This window comes from Rhinopithecus roxellana, chromosome 10 (genome assembly GCF_007565055.1).
Source record: "Rhinopithecus roxellana isolate Shanxi Qingling chromosome 10, ASM756505v1, whole genome shotgun sequence".
NCBI lineage: Eukaryota > Metazoa > Chordata > Mammalia > Primates > Cercopithecidae > Rhinopithecus > Rhinopithecus roxellana.
The window spans coordinates 30,879,385-30,900,191 of NC_044558.1; the positions used below are offsets into that span (position 1 = coordinate 30,879,385).

The 20,807-nt window shown below is 35.2% G+C and overlaps 1 protein-coding gene across 7 annotated transcripts in view; it reads right to left on the minus strand.

Annotated features, from left to right (window-relative positions):
- PPFIA2 (PTPRF interacting protein alpha 2) overlaps positions 1-20,807 on the minus strand; it is a 516,520-nt gene that overhangs the window by 188,047 nt on the left and 307,666 nt on the right. For 6 of the 7 annotated variants that reach the window (XM_010383657.2, XM_010383658.2, XM_010383659.2 and 3 more), the window contains 2 exons: positions 8,966-9,130; positions 3,786-3,860 (listed from right to left, as the gene is read on the minus strand). In XM_010383657.2, the coding sequence (XP_010381959.1) occupies positions 3,786-3,860; positions 8,966-9,130 (240 nt within the window). The remainder of the gene's footprint in view (positions 1-3,785; positions 3,861-8,965; positions 9,131-20,807) is intronic. The other variant, XM_010383665.2, reaches the window with a different exon arrangement.

The following is a 20,807-nucleotide window of genomic DNA, read 5'->3' on the forward strand; positions in this document are numbered from 1 at the left end:
GAGCAGCATTGCGGCTAGTACGTCCTACCTTCAGGCCTAAGGCGGTTTTCTCCTTTCTCAGTAAACAGAACATACAATTGGGTTTTACACCGAGATGTTCCATTGCCCAGGGACAGGCAGGAGACGGATGCTTTTCTCTATCTCAACTGCCAAGAGGCCTTTTTCCTCTTATACTAGTCCTCCTTAGCACAGACCCTTCACTGGTGTCAGGCTGGGGGACGATCAGGTCTTTCCCTTCCCACAAGGCCATATTTCAGACTATCACATGGGGAGAAACCTTGGACAATACCCAACTTTCCTAGGCAGAGGTCCCTGTGACCTTTGGCAATGTACGTGTCCCTGGGTACTTGAGATTAAGAGAATGGTGATGACTTTTAACAAGTATGCTGCCTTCAGGCACTTGTTTAACAAAGCACACCCTGCACAGCCCCAAATCCATTAAATCTTGAGTCACCACAGCACTTGTCTCTTGCCAGGACAGGGTTGGGGGTAGGGTTACAGATTAACAGCATCTCAAATACACAACAAAATGCAGTCTCTTATGTCTACTTCTTTCTATATAGACACAGTAACAGTCTGATCTCTCTTTCTTTTCCCCACAAAGAAGTAAAAATTTTATCTATGTAAAATCAAATGTACCACACTGCCTGTAGGAAACTATAATAATACTTGAGGGATAAAACTATATTCCAGAAAACAGTCATAAATCTTTCCTCCACTTTTGTTCTCAAGGGTTGCTGTTCAATTTTATGTACAATTGAAGTAACTACTTAGTTGCTATTTCCGGAGCAAATTTGCAGAGCCTCACTTTGAGACGGAGTCTCGCTCTGTCGCCCAGGCTGGAGTGCAGTGGCGCGATCTCGGCTCACTGCAAGCTCCGCCTCCCGGGTTCACCCCATTCTCCTGCCTCAGCCTCCTGAGTAGCTGGGACTACAGGCACTCGCCATCACGCCCGGCTAATTTTTTTTTTTTTTTTTTTTGAGAGGGAGTCTCGCTCTGTCGCCCCGGCTGGAGTGCAGTGGCCGGATCTCAGCTCACTGCAAGCTCCACCTCCCGGGTTCACACCATTCTCCTGCCTCAGCCTCCCGAGTAGCTGGGACTACAGGCGCCCGCCACCTCGCCCGGCTAGATTTTTGTACTTTTTAGTAGAGACGGGGTTTCACTGTGTTAGCCAGGATGGTCTCGATCTGCTGACCTCATGATCTGCCCATCTCGGCCTCCCAAAGTGTTGTGATTACAAGCTTGAGCCACCGCGGCCGGCAATTTTTTTCTTTTTTTTTTTTTTTTTTTCGTACTTTTAGTAGAGACGGGGTTTCACCGTGTTAGCCAGGATGTCTGGATCTCTTGACCTCCTGATGCGCCCACCTCGGCCTCTCAAAGCGCTGGGATTACAGGCGTGTGCCACCGCGCCTGGCCTATGGGACATTTTTATTTCAGCTTACTTTAGCCAAGTAGTCTCATCACACCTTTGTTTATGACAAACATAAATTCTTTCACGGTCATATTAAGCCATGCTTTTATATTAGTAGTCACCAAACTTTTTGTTTGTTTGCCCTTATCAATGAAATATTTTGAGAAATGCTTCAAAAATGAATGTATATTTTATCACATATAAAAATCACAATTAACATTAATAAAATATAATATGAATACACATTTAACATTGTTTTCCTGATAGTTCCAGGAACAAGTACACCCCATCCTAAAGATAATTTATCAACCCCATCTCTTTAAAAGACTGCATACTCCTTGTCATTACCTATAACTCCAGAGGTTCTTTTCTTCTATTATGACTGAGAGGTACCAATCTCTTATTTCTTTGTCTTTTTTTTTTTCAAACCATCCTGTTCACTAAGCTAAATCTGGTCATCAAAAAGCTTTCTTTGCTTTTTAAAAATGGCTATTTCACCATTTATGCTTTTAACACTACTAACCTTTAATTCACATAGAATTTACTCTCCTTCTAGCTGCAAGTCCATTATTTCTAAAGGTTAAATTGTTACGGCTGGGACAAACAAAAGCATATATACACTCATTTAATTAATGTAGTTTATTTTAAAGAACAAAAGAATGGCTGGGCGCAGTGGCTCACGTGTGTAATCTCAGCACTTTGGGAGGCCGAGGTGGTTGGAGCATGAGGTCGGGAGTTCGAGACCAGCCTGACCAACATAGGGAAACCCCATCTCTACTAAAAATACAAAAAATTAGCCGGGTGTGGTGGTGGGTGCCTGTAATCCCAGCTACTAGGGAGGCCGAGGCAGGAGCATCCCTTGAACCCAGCAGGCGGAGGCTGGAGTGAGCCAAGATCGCACCACTGCACTCCAGCCAGGACAACAGAGCAAGACTCCGTCTCAAAAAAAAAAAAAGAAGTTTATACTGACAAGATTTATGGAGTGGTTTGAAACTGTGTATTTGTCTGTATGCATAATGCATATGTAAACATCATCTTGTTATAAATTCCTTTATAGGACTTATCATTACTGATCTTAGCCTTATATCTATTTATAAATCTATTTATATTTACTTATTTTATTGATCCATAATAGATGTACATACTTTGGAGTACTTGTGATAATTTGATACACTTATATAATGTGTAAAGATCATATCAGGTTATTTGGAATATCTACCACATTAACTATTTATCTTTACTTTTTGCTAGGAACATTTAAATTACTGTCTTCTAGCTATTGTGAAATGTACATTAGATTAATGTTAACTATAATCAATCTACTGATCTATCAAACACTAGGTCATATTTCTTCTATCTAACAGAAAATTTGTACTCATTAATCAACCCTCTTCATTATTCCCTCCCCTCTACCCTTGCTTATTTAAGAGTAGGAAGATTTTGCTAAATTATATTAGTATGTCCAATACTAGTATACCAATATTACATTACTGGAATAAACTGCTAGGAAAAAAGCAGCCTTATAAATGTCGGAGAAAAGGAGAGATGGGACTATTTTAATGGCTGACACAGGTTAAATTTGCTTATCTCTATATATCTATATATATGTAAAATGTTATTTGATCTATGTAAAATCAATCAAATGTACCACACTGCCTATAGGAGACTGTAACAATACTTGAGGGATAAAACTAGGTATTATATATATATTATATATTATATATATAGAGAGAGAAATATGTATAGACAGATAACTGTATATATAAACAGATTTATTTACTCTCTATATATGCCTAATTATCCAAGATAATTTGTGCACTAAAACCCAAGAGAAGTAAAATCTTCCAAAGAGAAAATAACTCTATAAATCTTGAAAAGATGATTGAAAATACTTTTTTTGGAGTTGTGAAGAGTAGCAGAAGTGGATTCAGTGATGTTACTAAACATGAGTACAGTGCTTTTAGAAGATAAGAATAGGCAGGACCTGAGCAGAAGTATATCTCTCTAAGGAGTTCACTTTTATTTGTAGCATTTTCTAAGTTTAACAGTTATTTGATACGTGTTCCAATTTTGGAGCAGTGTTTTCCTTCTTGAAAGGACTGACACTCTGCCTGCAGTCTTTCTAAATCTTCATCTCACTAGCTCGCATGTCACTAGCTCGTGATAATTTTCCTTTTGTCTAGTAGTGACACATATAAATAACCAAAAATCAGAAAGCAAGACTCTGGTAACTAATTTCAACAAGCCTTGTTCAATGGCATAGACAGCATGTAATTTATTTTTAGTGACAGTATTAATAAAAGTGACGTGAAACACAAGGGATGTAATGTCAGCGATATTGCACCTCAAAAGAGGAGAAAGTGTGGCATGTTACCTCCTGATTAGCAGCAGCTAGTTCTTCTTCCAGTGCAGAGACTCTTTCTAAAGAAACCCTCAGTCGCTCCCTTACCTAGAAGAAAAATCAAAATATGTGCAGTAATGTACATCCCATACATATTAAACTGTGCTGAATCCATCATTAACATCATCAGAGACAGTCAATTTGGCAAATTATTAAAGAAGTATTTATATCCCTACGTGCTCTGAATACTAAACCTGGCAAAAATACAATGAATGCATTGCCACCCCGTATTGTCACTGTATCAAGGGATTTCCTTGTAAGCAAATCCTTTTGGTAGTTCCCTGATAGAGCTTCAGGTGGGGCTGGAGATTGACTTGTCTTGCTCTGAATTCTGATTCATAGTAAGCGGATACAAAGTTTAAAAATACATTATGAATTCATCTGAAAAATAGTCACTGACTAAGCATGACAAATAGGAAAAAAAAATACCCCACCTTTTTCTCTACTTCTGTAAAATAACAAGTAAATTTTCATTTGGTAAATAGTATCTAACTTCAAAAATAATTTGCCTGAAGGAAAGGCCTTTTAAAACCTGAAAAATGTTCTTTGCTTCTATGTTTTGTATTAATTAGAGGTCTACTTTGTTTTAGGGGGACTGTAAAGTATTTAAGTATTTTGGAATTTCCAACTAACTTTCAGATACCAAAAGTTAAACCATTGTATTTTATAGAACCAAAATCTCTGTATATTTTAGTTTGAAAATCATAATTTATACTTGCTTCTTACATAACTGAAACTCAAAGAAGTATTTCTTTGATTCTTGCTTTCTTAGAACTTCTAAAATTGTTTTAGTTATATGTTTAGATCTATAGATATGTCTTGATATATATTAAATAAATGTATTTTATATATATAACAATTCATAGAAATAAATATTGCTGAATTAAAATGAATGACCACAGCAGTTTGATTTTACCTAAAAAATAAAAAAAAAAAACTTTATAGCTTTAACTTAAGATGCAATTCATGGTGGGTTTTCAATTATTTATAAATTAACATAGATTTTTCATGGGAATGCCAAAGTATTTGTGCAGTTAAGATGTATTTTAATATATAATTATATTCCTATGAGCTTTTATTTTGTTAACTTACTGACAGTATATTTTAATAAATGGTATTTTTCTCCTCTAATAAGATTTAACTGGTAATAGAGATTAAATTTATAAAATATGTAAAAACTCAGATACATAAACAAATTTAAGTTGGAATTATAATATTATTTTTCCAGTTAGCAAACAAACAAAAAGTCAGTAATGACCTATTAACCTAGAATCCAATTACGAATTTTAAAAAATCTAAATCACATTTTAGTATTGTATTATGATACCACATATATTCAGATGAATGGATGCATTTAATTCCTGAAACAGACCATGAATCAGCAATAAAAATATCCAAGTAGGGTTTTAATATTAATTATATTTTATTATGCTCAAATTCTCTAAAAACAATAATACACACATAAATGGAGACTTGATGTCTAAAACAGTTGCACAGGATCTTTCATCATATTGAGCTAGAGATTAACTGCCAAGCATCATTCCTGTTAGACAAATATCCAATTGTTAACAAATACATAGAATTAATGCTGATTAATAACCAAACACTAGTTACATAGCAGGAAATATTTGATGATTTGATTTGGAGAATGCTTTTTTATGAATTTTGAATAGATGAAAAAGAAGCAAGTATCCTGAAGCCATGAAAATGAGCAGGACAGCTGATGTGTGGAATGTATATATAAAAAAAGTTTCAACAGACGTACGGTGTTTACCAGGGATTCCCATATTCTAAAATACCAACTGTAAAATACTGGTGTTCTGAAGAAGGCCTAGTAAACCTGGTTAATGAGAACAGCAATAAGAAGTAATCTAAATATGGTAATAATCTCACCATACACAAGCTTGATCATATCACTCTTAAACTGCTGCAGAGAGAGGAAGTTACCATATTTTAAAATATTGACACATCAAAATCTCTCTAAGTCATTCATATCATGTAAGAAATGGTTGAATCTAGCTTACATGGTAGGTTAAAATATCTTTCTGACTTTCGTTTGCTAAACTTAAACTCTTAGAACTATTCCAAACTGTTTTCTGTTTACTACAATTTAAGCATTTATATTTTCATTATAGTGAGTTTTTAAGGAATAAAAATTATCATATTTACCCAACAATATGAAAATAAAATAATAATTTCTCATATATTTAGAATAGTGGTTTACAAATTGAGATTATGTTGTCCATGAAGTAATAAATCTAAAACTATTTTACAAGAAAATAAAAAAAAATTCTGAATATATTTTGAGTTATGTTATAAATTTAAAAATTGCTGCTGTGAATATCAATAATGCAAACTGAAATTAATATATGGCTGGTTTGCATTTGGGGAATTATCACTCCTACAACAGAAAATATTTTTGAGGAAATCTCCTCAGACCAGAAGCTCTAATTCATTTTTGACACTGAGATATTTGATAATGAAAATATATAAGGATGGCATATAAATTTAATTTGTTTTGGTTTACATTTCCTATACATGTCTGATACGGTTTTTTTTAATAGTCAATGATTTCTGAGTAATTGGAAAACACAATTATATTTTCTCACAACTATAGTTGTCATTCTACAATTTAGTGGCTATATAAATAATTGGACATTAATGAAAATTATGAATCACTGCAACTATCTACAGCTATGCTCAATCCTTGTAGAGTTTATTTAGTTCTGCATATGTACTAATCCCTCTATGATAAAGTTGTTTGTTTCTTGTTCCCAAGGTATGGTTAACTGCATCTTTTTCTGACTTTCTATATATACAGTATTACTTGTTTGCATATCTATATCCGCATCCCTCCTCATCCCTGTGAGAAGCTGTGAGTTACTCTTAGGGAAATTGTCTGTGAAGGCACTTAGACACATATGAGTTCCTTGATAACTAAATGAAATGCTATTTTAAACAAGCATCTGGATCAAGAATAATACCAACATTTTTACTTGGTTTGAAAGTTTTATCAAATGCTGATATTTACTCCTGTTAATAACAATATTCATAAATGTCCACTGAGGACTTGCCATATGCTAAGCACTAGCTGAAAGCTTTGCATATCAGATCATATCTAATCCTCATGACAATTCTGAGGTCAGTACTAGTATTATCTTAATTCAAGATAAGAGGTAATTGATGCTTTGAGAATGAATGGTCAAGTCACTTGTCCAGATCTGTCTGACTCTAGAGTCCCAACTCATAACATGTCTTCTTTAGGCCACTGAGGATTACTTGTTGATAATCAGTCCAGTTGTCCCTGAACTCACCAATGTTCGGGATACCTCTGGTGAGTTAATGCATATTATTATAGCTCCTACGGCCATATGATAGAACAACTCATTTAGTTGCGCTAGACCCACCGAACTTCTATAAAGTAAATTATTTCTAGATTAAGTTGTACAACAGCCATTTTCTTCTTAAATGTACTCACATGACCAGGTTATTTGTCTTAAATGCTGTTTATTACCTCTATTCTGATAAATAATCACTCTTTTGTAAAAGCATCCCTCACTTAAGTGATATGGGAATGCTTATAGGAAACATCTCAAGTCATACATTCTCTAGTATCTTCATTTAAGTCATTTAAAACTCTTGAATTTTCTCTGAACAGGTCCTTCTCTTCTTACAGTTTTGGGTTATTTTCTGTGTGGGTCCTGCTGCTTAGAGTGTATTTCTCTGCTTAAAAAACACTTAATCATTCTTTAATACCTAGATCAAATGTCACCCTTTCTTGAAGACATCCTTATCTTTGTCATTACTCACACAGTCATAACCTTTTCTGTGACTACATATTGTGATGGAAATATGTCTTTGTTGAATTGTTTTTCATTGATATGTGAATTCCTACCACTAACTCTGAACTTCTCAGTCATAATGAGAATATCTTATTTATCTCTGTGTGTCAAACATCTGCCATGGAGTCTGACACATACTAAAAATTCTATACATATAAACTCTTGTAAATTCTTAGCACTTTTATAAAAAAGAGGAAATATAATATGAAATTAAATGTTGAATATTAAATAATTATTTGATGTCATATTTAGCAAGAATTTTTATATAATATTCATTTCTGTTTTATTCAAAATAATTCTTATACTAGTCATTTCTCATTGCTAAAATAAAAATGAGATACAACTTCTTCTTAATACTCTAGAAGGCAGAATTATAATTATCCTTACATACACATTCCACATAATCCCCTGTTCTCGGAACATCTGAAATACCAATGATAAAAATATAAATATTAAATAGAACAAAAATGTCTGCATGCTTAAAAACTATATATAACTCAGAAACAATCCCTAGCATGGATTTTAATGCTCAGAACTTGTCAGATACTTTACAATGAAGTGTCCCAATTTCCATTCTAACTCCTAAAGCTTTATTGATTTTTATAAGTTCAGTCTTTGAAATTTCACAAAATTGAAATCATGTCATAAGCCATCCTAATCTCCAAAGAATATTATCATCCTACTGGTTTATATATGTCAGTAGAACTTATTTGAGTAACAGCTAAGAGAAGCTTACAGCTACTTTAAAAAATATCTAAACACAAATTTTTCTACTAATACCTTATGATGTTACTTGCAGAAGCTTTTCAAATGAATATTTAAAAGTAGGATATTTGAGACATTAGAAACTCAGATGCTTCTAAAATAAATGTCTAAAAGTTAAAGTACATCCAATTTGCACTTCAAAATAGATATAATTTTCAGTTAGTGGTCTCTTATTTTGGAATCTATAGAGAAAGACCAGGGTTTGAGAGAGACAGAGAGAGAGACAGAGAGAGAGAGACTCAATAATAATATTAAATTATACAATATTTTGAATGCCATCTGAAGTGGGGCTATAATGTACCATAATAGAAGTCTAATTCTGATAAGTCACAGATTCAGTGGCTTAGAAAAAGAAGATGTTTATGAATATTACCAACATCCACACTGTAATCCATTTTCACTTAAAATAATGATTTTTCATATAACTCAAATGTGTTCCTCAACTGACTGACTTTAGAAGTCAGGTGAGTCAATGGATGAAGACAAAGAGTTTGATGATGATGACAGAAGTGTAGTTAAGCTTGAAATCTTTTGTCCATACTATACCTTTTCATCCAAGGCCTTGTGGTGCTCAAACAAAGATTTCAGTGCCTTGAGAACTTCAACTTCACTGGATACTCCTGAGGGAGACTGGGCTTGCCGTTTTACCACCGTCATTCTTAGTGACCTTTCATGTCGTGACACAAGGCATTCCAAATGCTCCAGTAATAGCTATTGGGTTTAACAGAAAATGCAGTTATCTTCTGAATACAAGTCACGAACACTTTCAAATGACTTCCCCCTTAAAACACTGCAGGCTTACATAGTATCTAATGTTAGCTGCAGGTTACACTGCAAGTGGCAACAAAGAAGCACAGACCTGTTTAAAACAGGGTTTATAAAATACATTAAAGATAAATTGTATTCCATCATATAACAAGTTACTGAATTTAAAAATGTAATGCAAATGTTATGCAGTCCTTTAACAAATTTAATACTTTCAGTATGGATTCAGCAGAAATAGAACACTTGACAAAATATGTATATTAGTGATGAAAGAACATTGCTTGATGCATCAGGACCTTTTTTAGAGGATGACAGTGAAAGTCAAAATTTATTTCATTTACATATGGCCATTAAAATTATTTGAATTGAATAAAATGAGCATAATCATTATAATGTTAATTTAACTTAAATAATCCCATGGTTTTATTCACAATTATTCTTCAGATTAGGTTATAGAAAAATATATGCAACCAATTAGAACATAGTAACTGAGATTCTCAATTGTCAGTTCAGGAAAGGAAGTTAAGGAAATAGTTTCGAATTGTCTATGTTAGAATCTATGATTTCCCAGGGTAGCCTCTGGGGCCATGACAGAGGTGGAGGGAAAGTCCCTGAAGTTTCCAGGATATTTCAGGCTCTATACTCTTAGCTCTTGTCAGAGAAGATCTGCTTTGAAATGTTTTGTGAATTGGGGTTTCATATTTGTTTTCATTTCAAAAGGAAGTTCTACCACTAAAACCAAAGACACATGAGAAGAAAATCAGAAACTGCTTGATTATTATCAGTTATTACAATTTTACTAGTGAATAACCACACACAACTGGTAAGCATTACAGGAAAGGTCTTTGGAAGAACAGTGAAAAGCATAAGCCAAAAAGTGGTGTCCACTTACGCAAAATAAAGAAAATAAAGCACAAATTATCCAAATAAAAGATTTAAAAACAGATATAAGACACTGAAGGTGGAAAGAAGGAAAGAAAACAACTTTCCTTTTTTCCAAGATATTTTCTAAAAGTTTAATTGTAAAGAAAAATTTTGGTCTTCACTATTCCACTGTTAGATTCAGTGTCATGTATTAGTATCATATTTTTTGGTTGATTTCTCTACATTTGCTGTCGCTAATTATGACTCAAAATGTTAGAAAACTTTGCTATTATTGGGCACAAAGAACACCAATATCTGAGACACTAAACATACATAAATCAGTAGATAAGAGTCATATTTAAGGGTCAACATAATATTAGTAGTTTTTCAGTATGAAAATGATCTGAAATTTTCAAGGAGCCCTTTAACATTTATCAATCTCTGACTGATAAATTATGGTATTCTATTCTCCCGAATTCTACAGATACATGTATCCATTGCATAAATCCCAACTGCTTTACACAGGTTGTGGAGATTTACATGAACTTAATAATGCCTACTTTTCCAGTGTCATCTGATGTCAGTTTTTCCCTGGCTAACTATGTTCCAGCTTTCCTGGCCTACTTTTAGCTCCTCAGTATGTCAAGCCTTTGCTTATGCTGTACCCTCTGCCTAAAGTACTCCTTTGTTCCTCATTTAACCAGCTCTTTTCCATTGTTTGTCTCAGCTTAAACATCATCTCTCAATAAGGCATTTGCTCACTACTGTCTAAGGTAGTTTCTCCTTTTCCTCATCTCCACAAGTCTCTATTTCAATCCCTTACTAATTTTTTTTTCAGACTATTTCATGATGTGCAATTTAAAGAAATTGTTCTACTAAATTTCATTCTATTTTCCCATTGCAATAAAAGCTCCAAGAGAGTTGGCACAGTGTCTGCCTTACTCCTCTTGATTCTCTCTGAATTTGGGTGTTAGCTCAATTCACAACATCTATAGGTATGCAATTAATATTTGCTGAGCAGATTAAAATATTAATAAATGAGTTAAATTTACATACGTCATATAGTTTTATATATTTCATACAGGTTTGGCCTATATGAAAGCTAAGCTTGTGGCCATGGTTAACTGGCATTATTTCCCAAGAGCTTAGGCTAATTAACATTATTATGTACATCTATCCTTCAATCTGATGACATAAATAATGAAATCTTTATAATACAATGAAAACTGCTTTTTTCTCATTGTAAATTAAAGGCATCTTGTTTAATACAGTAATTCATTAAACATATCAGCATCTAATTTTGCACAGTACAGTGTAAGATTTAGAAATATAAAATACCCACTCTCTAGGAAAAGAAACACAATAATGATGCTATAAAGGACATCCATTTTCAGAGACAACTTAAATCTTTTAATCACGCTCTTCACATTTGGCAAATGGAACTTTTAACTGCTTCTCCCTACCCTCATGCCCTCATTGTCTCTTTATCCAGCTTAAAGTTAACAATTCAGTATTTGTAAACACTCTTTTTCATGCTCCCTCAATTTCTAGAATCTGATCACTTGCCACCACATCCACTGCTAGCTAATATTTGTGTCCAAGACCTATAATCTCCCCCTGAATTATAATAGCTCCTTAAACCTCCTGCTTTCAGCCTTTCATCTTCAGGCTATTCTCAAAACACTATTTAAGTTAAAATGTGAGTTAGGTGATTTATACTTCTGCTCAAATTTTTAATGTCTTCTTATTGGGCTCAAGTGGAAGTCAAAGTCCTTATACATCCCAAAGGGATCTCAATTTTCTGAACTCATCTTCTATTTTTCTTCTTGCTCATTCTGGTATAACTATGTTGGCCGCCTTGCAGTTTTTTGTTTGTTTAGTTTTGTTAATTTTGCTTTTAACATGTTAAACATCCATGTCCCCACAACAGGGGCTTTGTATTTCTTATTTTCTCTAACTAAAACATTCTCTTTCAGATATCTGTATGACTATCTCACTTCACCATCTCTTTCATGTTTTAACTCAAATGCCACTTTTCAACGAGATTTTCCCTGGTTACCTACAACATTGGATATCTCCTTCCTAGCTTTGTTTGTTCTTCTTAGCATTTGTCCCTATCTAATGTCATATTTATTCATGTATTTTTCTTGCTTACTATCTGTCTTTCAAAACTTAATGTAAGGTCAATAAGGAAATACATTTTTTTTTTTAATCTATTTTGTTCATGTTGTATCTTTAGTGCCTAGAAGATTGGCACATGGTAGATGCTCATGTATATTTACTGACTGAATGAATAAGTACTGATTAAAGCAATAGTTTGTGTATTTATTGGCAAAATTCTTCAGAGAAATGAATATCTGGGATGTTTGACCTGAATAGGTTTGACAGAACTAATAGTTAGATTAGCATCAAAAGAAGGGAGATTGTCTTCTATGGTACATGGAGGTGAGATAGTTATATAAATAATCACCTGAGCTCTCTGAAAATGGGGTGTCTGTGTAAGTAAGACTTTGATGGATTGAGTCATAGCTACAACAGATCATTTGAAAGGCATGAGGAATATAAGGACAATGAAGTGAGCAGAATGCTTTGAACTGCACTGAAGGGTTTAAAGAAAGAAAATGACAAGCTTAAGGTTTTAAATTCTAGGTCAAGGCTCAGTTAGAGAACCCAAGAGGTGCTATGGCTGCTCATGATAGCCTCTTATCAAGATCCCAAAGCATAACAGAAAGAAAATAAAAAGTCTAATCTAAGGGAGGTCACTGAATTACAATACATGATAATTTCACAGTCTTACCAGGAATCTTATTTAGAAATCTTGTCATCACTCCGAGAAAAAAAGCAGGCATCCCAAGAACTATAAAATGGACATTTGGAAAGATTCAGATGAGTCTGAGTTACCCTGATACTCTCAATCGCAATGAATCTTCCTGATTCTGTGATGAATCCAGTTCTATTTGCCTTAATGGCCATGTCATGACTTCACTGAAAGCAGTTATCTTATAAGAAGAAGCCTCTGCTCATCATGTTCCACCACAAACACCTCTTTCTGCCTCCAGACTTCTAAAATAGGAAGAGGTAAATAACAAGTTCTAACCTAAAAAGAGAAGGATTTCAAATCAATAGACCTGTATGCTTTTGCTAATTTGTAGTTTCAGAAATCTGGAAATATATGTAGATGCTAATATTACTGAAACAGAAAGAGGGGGACAACATTTTTTGATCTGGTTAAATTAATCAATATGATGATTTTTTCAGATAATCTGAATTAAACTTTGATGTCAAACACCAAAAAGTGGTTTTAATTGTTTGCTCCATTGGTTAACTAAAATATAAACTCAGTGGTGGCTGAACACAAGTGAGTAAAAGCCAGAAATTCACTGGGTAGAAGGTAGAAGGAAACTGATGATTTATAGAGTTAAAAATGGCAAACTCAGCTCACCCCCAGCTATTTGCCTTGAGATGACCAAAGTGACACTATCTTCACTAAGGCATTGGGAAATAGATTGGAAAAAAGACAACACATGACCTACAAAACTGCCGGAACAGCAGTTCTTTACAGATAAAGAATAAAAATTGAGAGATGCTAGTCCTAAAAGGAACCCTTTGATTTCTCTGGGGATGACAGAATTCTGCAGTGGCAGAGGCTAAGTAATAGTAATTAACTACGTAAGCTAAGTTATGTGTGGTTACTATAATAGGCAGAATGGTTTGATCCATTGGGATCTTTGTGATAGCTAATTGATTATAGAGTTGTTAATAAGACATTAAGAATTAGGTTGTATTAATAAAGTAATATTAATAATAAAATCCCTAGACCTGGGGGAATAATTTTTTACTTGAGTCACCTGGTAAACTGTCTTGGCCTTCTCCAAATCCTATACCTGAGTCAGTTTACAGTTATAAATTTTTTTTTTTTTTTTTTTTTTTTTTTTTTTTAAGATGGAGTCTCCGCTCTGTCACCCAGGCTGGAGTGCAGTGGCGAGATCTCGGCTCACTGCAAGCTCTGCCTCCCGGGTTCACACCATTCTCCTGCCTCAGCCTCCTGAGTAGCTGGGACTACAGGACCCCACAACCTCGCCTAGCTAATTTTTTTGTATTTTTAGTAGAGATGGGGTTTCACCATGTTAACCAGATGGTCTTAGTCTCCTGACCTCATGATCTGCCTGCCTTGGCCTCCCAAAGTGCTGAGATTACGGGTGTGAGCCACCACTCCCAGCCTACAGTTAGATATTTGTAAAAAATTAAGGTGAGTTTATATAGCCATCAATTTTTTTTACTGTCCTGCTATTGAGACATGGGGGTCTATATCCCCTCCCATTAAATTTGGGTGGACTGGTGACTGTTTTGACCAACATAGTATGGCAGAGGTCACATTTTGTGATTTCCGGGCTTAGGTACTAAAAGGCCAAGCAGCTTCCAACTGGTAGACAAGAACATTGGCCCTTAGGTCCCTGAGTTATCATCTAAGAAGTCTGAGTATTCTAAGACTGTTATGATGGACAGGCCATGTGTAGGTTCTCTTGTGTACAGTTCCAACTGAGTCTGCCTGTCCTTCAGCTATTCCAGCTCAGGCACCAGACATGTGCATGAAGAATCCACTTCACAAGCAAATCTTCCTAACCCCAAATATTTGAGTCATCCCCTGCAAATGGTTTGCTAGAACAGATGTCTTCTGGTTTGGGGAGCTGATTGTTAATTTTAATTTTCAGGAGTTTTGTGAGCTGGTGGTTAAGCACAATCATTATGCTTAAATTGCATAAGCTTATAATTAAATAAAAATATTTTTAAAAGATAGTATACATTTCAAGTATATTAATTCCTAATTATTTTTATTACATTTCACTATTATCTATGCTCCTTAGATTATTTACATCTATTTTACCTAAAAGGTAGAAATACTACATAATGGTTCAGTACTGTGAATTTTTTCCCAACTTGGCATTGAGTAACATCAACATAGCTTGAAATCAACCATGGTGGAAGTATTTACACCAGGGAAATTGGCAAACACCAGAGATCGGTGCTTTTATTTTCCTAACAAAACAAATCATTTATCAGCACATCATTGTCACCAGTCATCTTGGCTGAGACCCCAAATATTATAGATCAGAGAAGGGCCATCCCCACTGTTCTTTTTCTGAATCCTTGGCCCAGGAGAGTCTATGAGCATATTAAAATGTTGTTTGGTGTCATTCAGTTTTTGGATAGTTTGTCATATCGTGATAGATAATCAGAAAACCTTCTCCCAAAGGATCTGTAACTATTTATTAGAGTCATAGTACTGAGGAAAACAAAATATCAAAATTTCTTGAATATCACCTCTAAGCTAGGACTAATTTTCTGGTCCTCACTCTGTAAGAGTCTTTCAGTAACCTGGTGGACAAACTGATTTACCTTGTAGATATCAGCCTATTTCATTTGTCATTTTTTCTCAATGTGCATAAAGAAGTGACCATGGTTTCAGGGTCATAAACCTGACAAAATGGGCTTCCCATAATTAAGACTGATGGAGTTACCACCATGGCGGAGGCCCAACAGTAAGGTGCAGCCATCTAACTTGAGCCCTGCCATGATAAAATACAGCTGGAGACCAGTTATTTGCCATGAAGCAAGCATATTACATCAAATCCTTTCTATTAAACAGAAAGTAGTTTTTCTTCACTGCAATAAACCCCTTTTTTGGGTATGGATTTGCCTTCTCTAATGGCCATACTTCTACCAGAAACACCATCTTTTTTTTTTTTTTTTTTTTGACAGAGTCTCGTTCTGTCACCCAGGCTGGAGTGCAGTGACTGATCTCGGCTCACTGCAATCTCTGCCTCCCGGGTTCATGCCATTCTCCTGCCTCAGCCTCCTGAGTAGCTGGGACTACAGGCCACCACGCCCGGCTAAATTTTTTTTTTTTTTTGTAATTTTAGTAGAGACGGGGTTTCACCATGTTAGCCAGGATGGTCTCGATTTTCTGACCTTGTGATACGCCCACCTCGGCCTCCCAAAGTGCTGGGATTACAGGCGTGAGCCACCGCGCCTGGTCCCAGAAACACCATCTTACTGAGTTTTTGCTTACAGTCATGTTATCATACACAACATTACTTCAGACAAAAAAAAAAAAAAAGCAACCTGATTTTACAATGAAAAGAGTAATGTAATTGATGGATGCTCCCAGGGACCCCTGATTTTATCACACTATTACATCATTTAGAAGTAACTGATCTTATAGAACGGTTAAATGAGCCAAGACTGTTTTAATTCAAGCTTGGACATAATACATTGCTAAGTAGGAATGCTATCATCCTGGAATTAGTATATCCTCAGAACTACTGATAAAAGTAAGGTAGAGTCTTTCTTGGAATAACTATGGGTCCATATTCGTAAGTCCAGAAATCAAGGGTTATAATTGGAATTTATAATTGCCAACTAGGACCTGTGACCAGTGGAGAAAAGAGGATCAATACTTTTCTATTGACACACAGACACAGACACACACACACACACTCACATACTATATACATATATACACACACACACACACACACATATCTGTGTGTGTGTGTATATATATAATGTATGTTAGTTAATACGTTATTCTCTTTTCTGTTCTCTTTACCCTGTTACCATATTTTACCCATTAATTTTCCCCATTTTCTACCCCTCTCCCCTGACTGTTTGATAGTTCCTCACAATCTGAATCCCATCTTCCCAGTCTAGAATCCAAGAAACATTTCTTGGGAACGTTTACCACTAGGTGGCAGACATGTGACTTAAGATCAGTCAACCAGACCCCACCATAGTGGGAGTGAGCCTGGGGGGCAGAGAGGAAACACGCTGGGAGGGGGTAGTGGCAGAGGCTGCATGTTTCTGGGACTGGGCGTGTTAGAAAAATTTACAAAGCTAAAAAATGTGGTCCTAGAGACTGCCTGAAAGCTCACTTTAGAGATTTCTTATATGCCTTAATTAATGTCTTGATTTAAACAGCCAAGCTGTATACTCTGTTTTGTGCAATTAGGAACTCTCATCTACATGATAATAAAAACCAAATATGTTTTTATTAATATAAACAGACTTCTTAAGGGATGAACAATTTCACTTATCCTCAATACCAAGGAAAATATTCTACATAATATGTAGAATCGAGTTAACGATAAACATAAATTATTCAGGTTGAAGAATATGGACAAAAATGCTCTCACCTGGCATTTAGCTATGGCCTAATTTAAGGTTAAAAATAAAGGTAAATAAATTAAGAGTACAAAAAGTGAAACTTATCTAAGATATCATTAACAATCTACTAATTACACTCCTTTACTGGGAGCTACAACTTTAGCCTAATATTTAGTAATTCTCACAGAAAATGCAAATGGAACTCTCTTTGGTATACTCAAAGGATTGCAGGGACAATGTGAATGACCATGAATCCTACATTGGAATTTTCTTTAAATGACCACAGCCTATATATGTATACACACATATGTATCATATATTCATACACACACAGACACACACACACATACACACAAACCCACACATCATGCATCATTGGGAATTTTTTGGACTAAGTTTTGTTTTGAAAAGCAAGATGGCCTAGGTAATCAAAATCTTTTATTTTACTATGATTCTGTAAGGATTTCTAAAATTATATAACTTCCTATTAGATCTTAATTCAACACAACCTTGTGAACAGATGTTCCCAATTACAAATGGCACTGAAACAGAAACACATTCTTTCCCAGAGACTAATTTGGCTACTGTAATATGGTCATATAGCATGACATTAACATCTGAAAATGAAAACCTTTAAACTGGTTGCCTTCATACTCAATCCACTCCATATCTTTTACCCTCAAACATTGTTTAAAATCCCATATGTTTCTTATGTACATGTTTGATTATGAAATTGAAATAGCTGTTGGGAGGGTATATGCCCTGTCCTATTTACTCTTGTATTTATCATATCCTATCATAGAATTTTCATAAATAACTATACATATACATGCATGTACACACATGTAGAATATTTATCTGCTTTCAACTGAGAAGTTCTTCCTTTTCTGAATTGGACTGTATTTTCTACCCACTGATGAAATATGTTTGGATGATATTATTAACTTGTATAGACAGAGATTTGTCAATAATAAAAAATTTTTCTTTAGTAGTGATATGTGTCTAATTGTATCTCAATATCTGTTAAGATAATTCCTTTGTCTCAAAACAAAAGCGAGAGCATGGTAAGAAATGTTTCAAATGCAATTAAGTTTTCTTTTTAAGTTTATGATCCACAAGATTAAGTTACAGTTTTATTATTTATAACTAGATATTAACTGTTTCTCAAAATCATAACTTAATATGAATACTGTTTCTCAAAACCATAATGTTTTTCAAAGTCACACAATAGTTACATTCTAAAACATTATGAACAATTTAAAACACTGTTTGAGATCGTCACCTATAAGAATAGTTGAAACAACTCCCACAATAAAAATGTTCTTCATGTTGACATTCACAGGCAGTAACTATATAAAAATTCCCAGTTTTTCTTTACCTCTTCATTAGTTCAGAAAACTTTGTCAAAACATGTCTTATTGATCATTTTGAGTTGCAATAACATCAGGGATAAATTATTTTCTATAAATATAACTTTCTGTAAATATATACTTGCCAAAGATGGTCAGAGGATTTTAGGAATAACAAATTTTGTTTCAATATTTTTTCCACATTTTTATCAGTGTAAAAATATTGAACAGAAGCTTGTTTGTATGTTTCTATAAATATCCACTATAATTTTTTGAAATTTCTATTTTTGTATAATTATTTATAATGTTATAATGATTGTATTAGGATATTCTTAATTTAATAACTTGAGGCCGGGCGCGGTGGCTCAAGCCTGTAATCCCAGCACTTTGGGAGGCCGAGACGGGCGAATCACAAGGTCAGGAGATCGAGACCATCCTGGCTAACCTGGTGAAACCCCGTCTCTACTAAAAAATACAAAAAACAAGCCGGGCAAGGTGGCGGGCGCCTGTAGTTCCAGCTACTCGGGAGGCTGAGGCAGGAGAATGGCGTGAACCCGAAAGGCGGAGCTTGCAGTGAGCTGAGATCTGGCCACTGCACTCCAGTTTGGGCGACAGAGCAAGACTCCGTCTCAAAAAAAAAAAAAAAAAAAATTTTAATAACTTGAGGCAGTTGGGTTTAAGAGCAACTGCAGGCCGGGCGCGGTGGCTCAAGCCTGTAATCCCAACACTTTGGGAGGCCGAGACGGGCGGATCACGAGGTCAGGAGATCGAGACCATCCTGGCTAACACAGTGAAACCCCGTCTCTACTAAAAAACACAAAAAATGAGCCGGGCGAGGTGGCGGGCGCCTGTAGTCCCAGCTACTCGGGAGGCTGAGGCAGGAGAATGGCGTGAACCAGGGAGGCGGAGCTTGCAGTGAGCTGAGATCCGGCCACTGCACTCCAGCCCCGGCGACAGAGCGAGACTCCGTCTCAAAAAAAAAAAAAGAAAAAGAAAAAAAAGCAACTGCAGTGATGACTGATTTTCTTTCATTCACTCACATTTCTGCAATGTCAACAAGGTATTTCTGCAGAGAAAACATAACATGTGGCCAGGCCATGCATTTCAGCTTTGGACTCAGAATAAAAACATAGCACATTGACTTTTCACATGACTAACACACAATAAATTGAGATTGAATTACAAAAATTTAAATAGGCCAGGAGCAGTGGTTCATGCCTGTAATCCCAGCACTTTGGGAGGTGAAGATGGGCGGATTGCTTGAGTCCAGGAGTTTGAGACAAGCCCAGGCAACATGGGAAAACCCCATCTCTACAAAAAATACAAAAATTAGCTGGGTGGCATGTGGTTATAGTCCCAGCTACTTGGGAGGTTGAGGTGGGAAGATCACCTGAGTCCAGCGAGCTCTAGGCTGCAGTGAACCATGATCGTGCCACTGCACTCCAGCCTTAGTAACAGAGTAAGATCTCGTCTCAAAAGAATTAAAAAAAAGAAAAAAAGAAATCTGAAGAAACTCTGTTCTTCTTTAAACATAATAGCTTTGCATCACATATGAATTGTGGGTGACATAGGAATATGATTTCTTAAATACATAGTCTGTGGGTAAACTGAGAAGGACGTAGTGGACTCTCTGGGTATTTTATTTATAAGCCATTTATAGGCCTGGGACAAGTTACTTACTGACTTAGTTTTCTCTTGAATTAAATGGGATAATGAGACTGCTGTGAGAATATAGTTAGTTAAACATGTAAAACATTTATAAAAACATTTAGATTTTAATGTTAGCTATTATATTATCATTTTTACTCTCTATCTTCATTCAACTCCCACCGGAACTTCTTTTTTCTATTTTGAGAGATGGTATAATTCATTCAAATATTTAATTATACAGAGGGACTTTTTGTGATCTATTGTTTTTGATAATATTCAAAATTAATACAAATGACCTCATCCACACATGGTTTCATGGACTAGCTTTTTACGTTATTTGGCTCAGTTCATGAACATATGCTAACTACTTGATGTAAAGTGAGCCACAAGTTGATCAGAACCTTGCAAACTGGAATGCTCAATTACATTTTATATTTTAATTTATTTTATATATTTATTTATGTATTTATTTTTTGAGACCGAGTCTCCCTCTGTCGCCCAGGCTGGAGTGCAGTGATATGATCTCCGCTCACTGCAACCTCTGCCTCCCGGATTCAAGCGATTATCCTATTTCAGCATCCTGAGTAGCTGAGGTT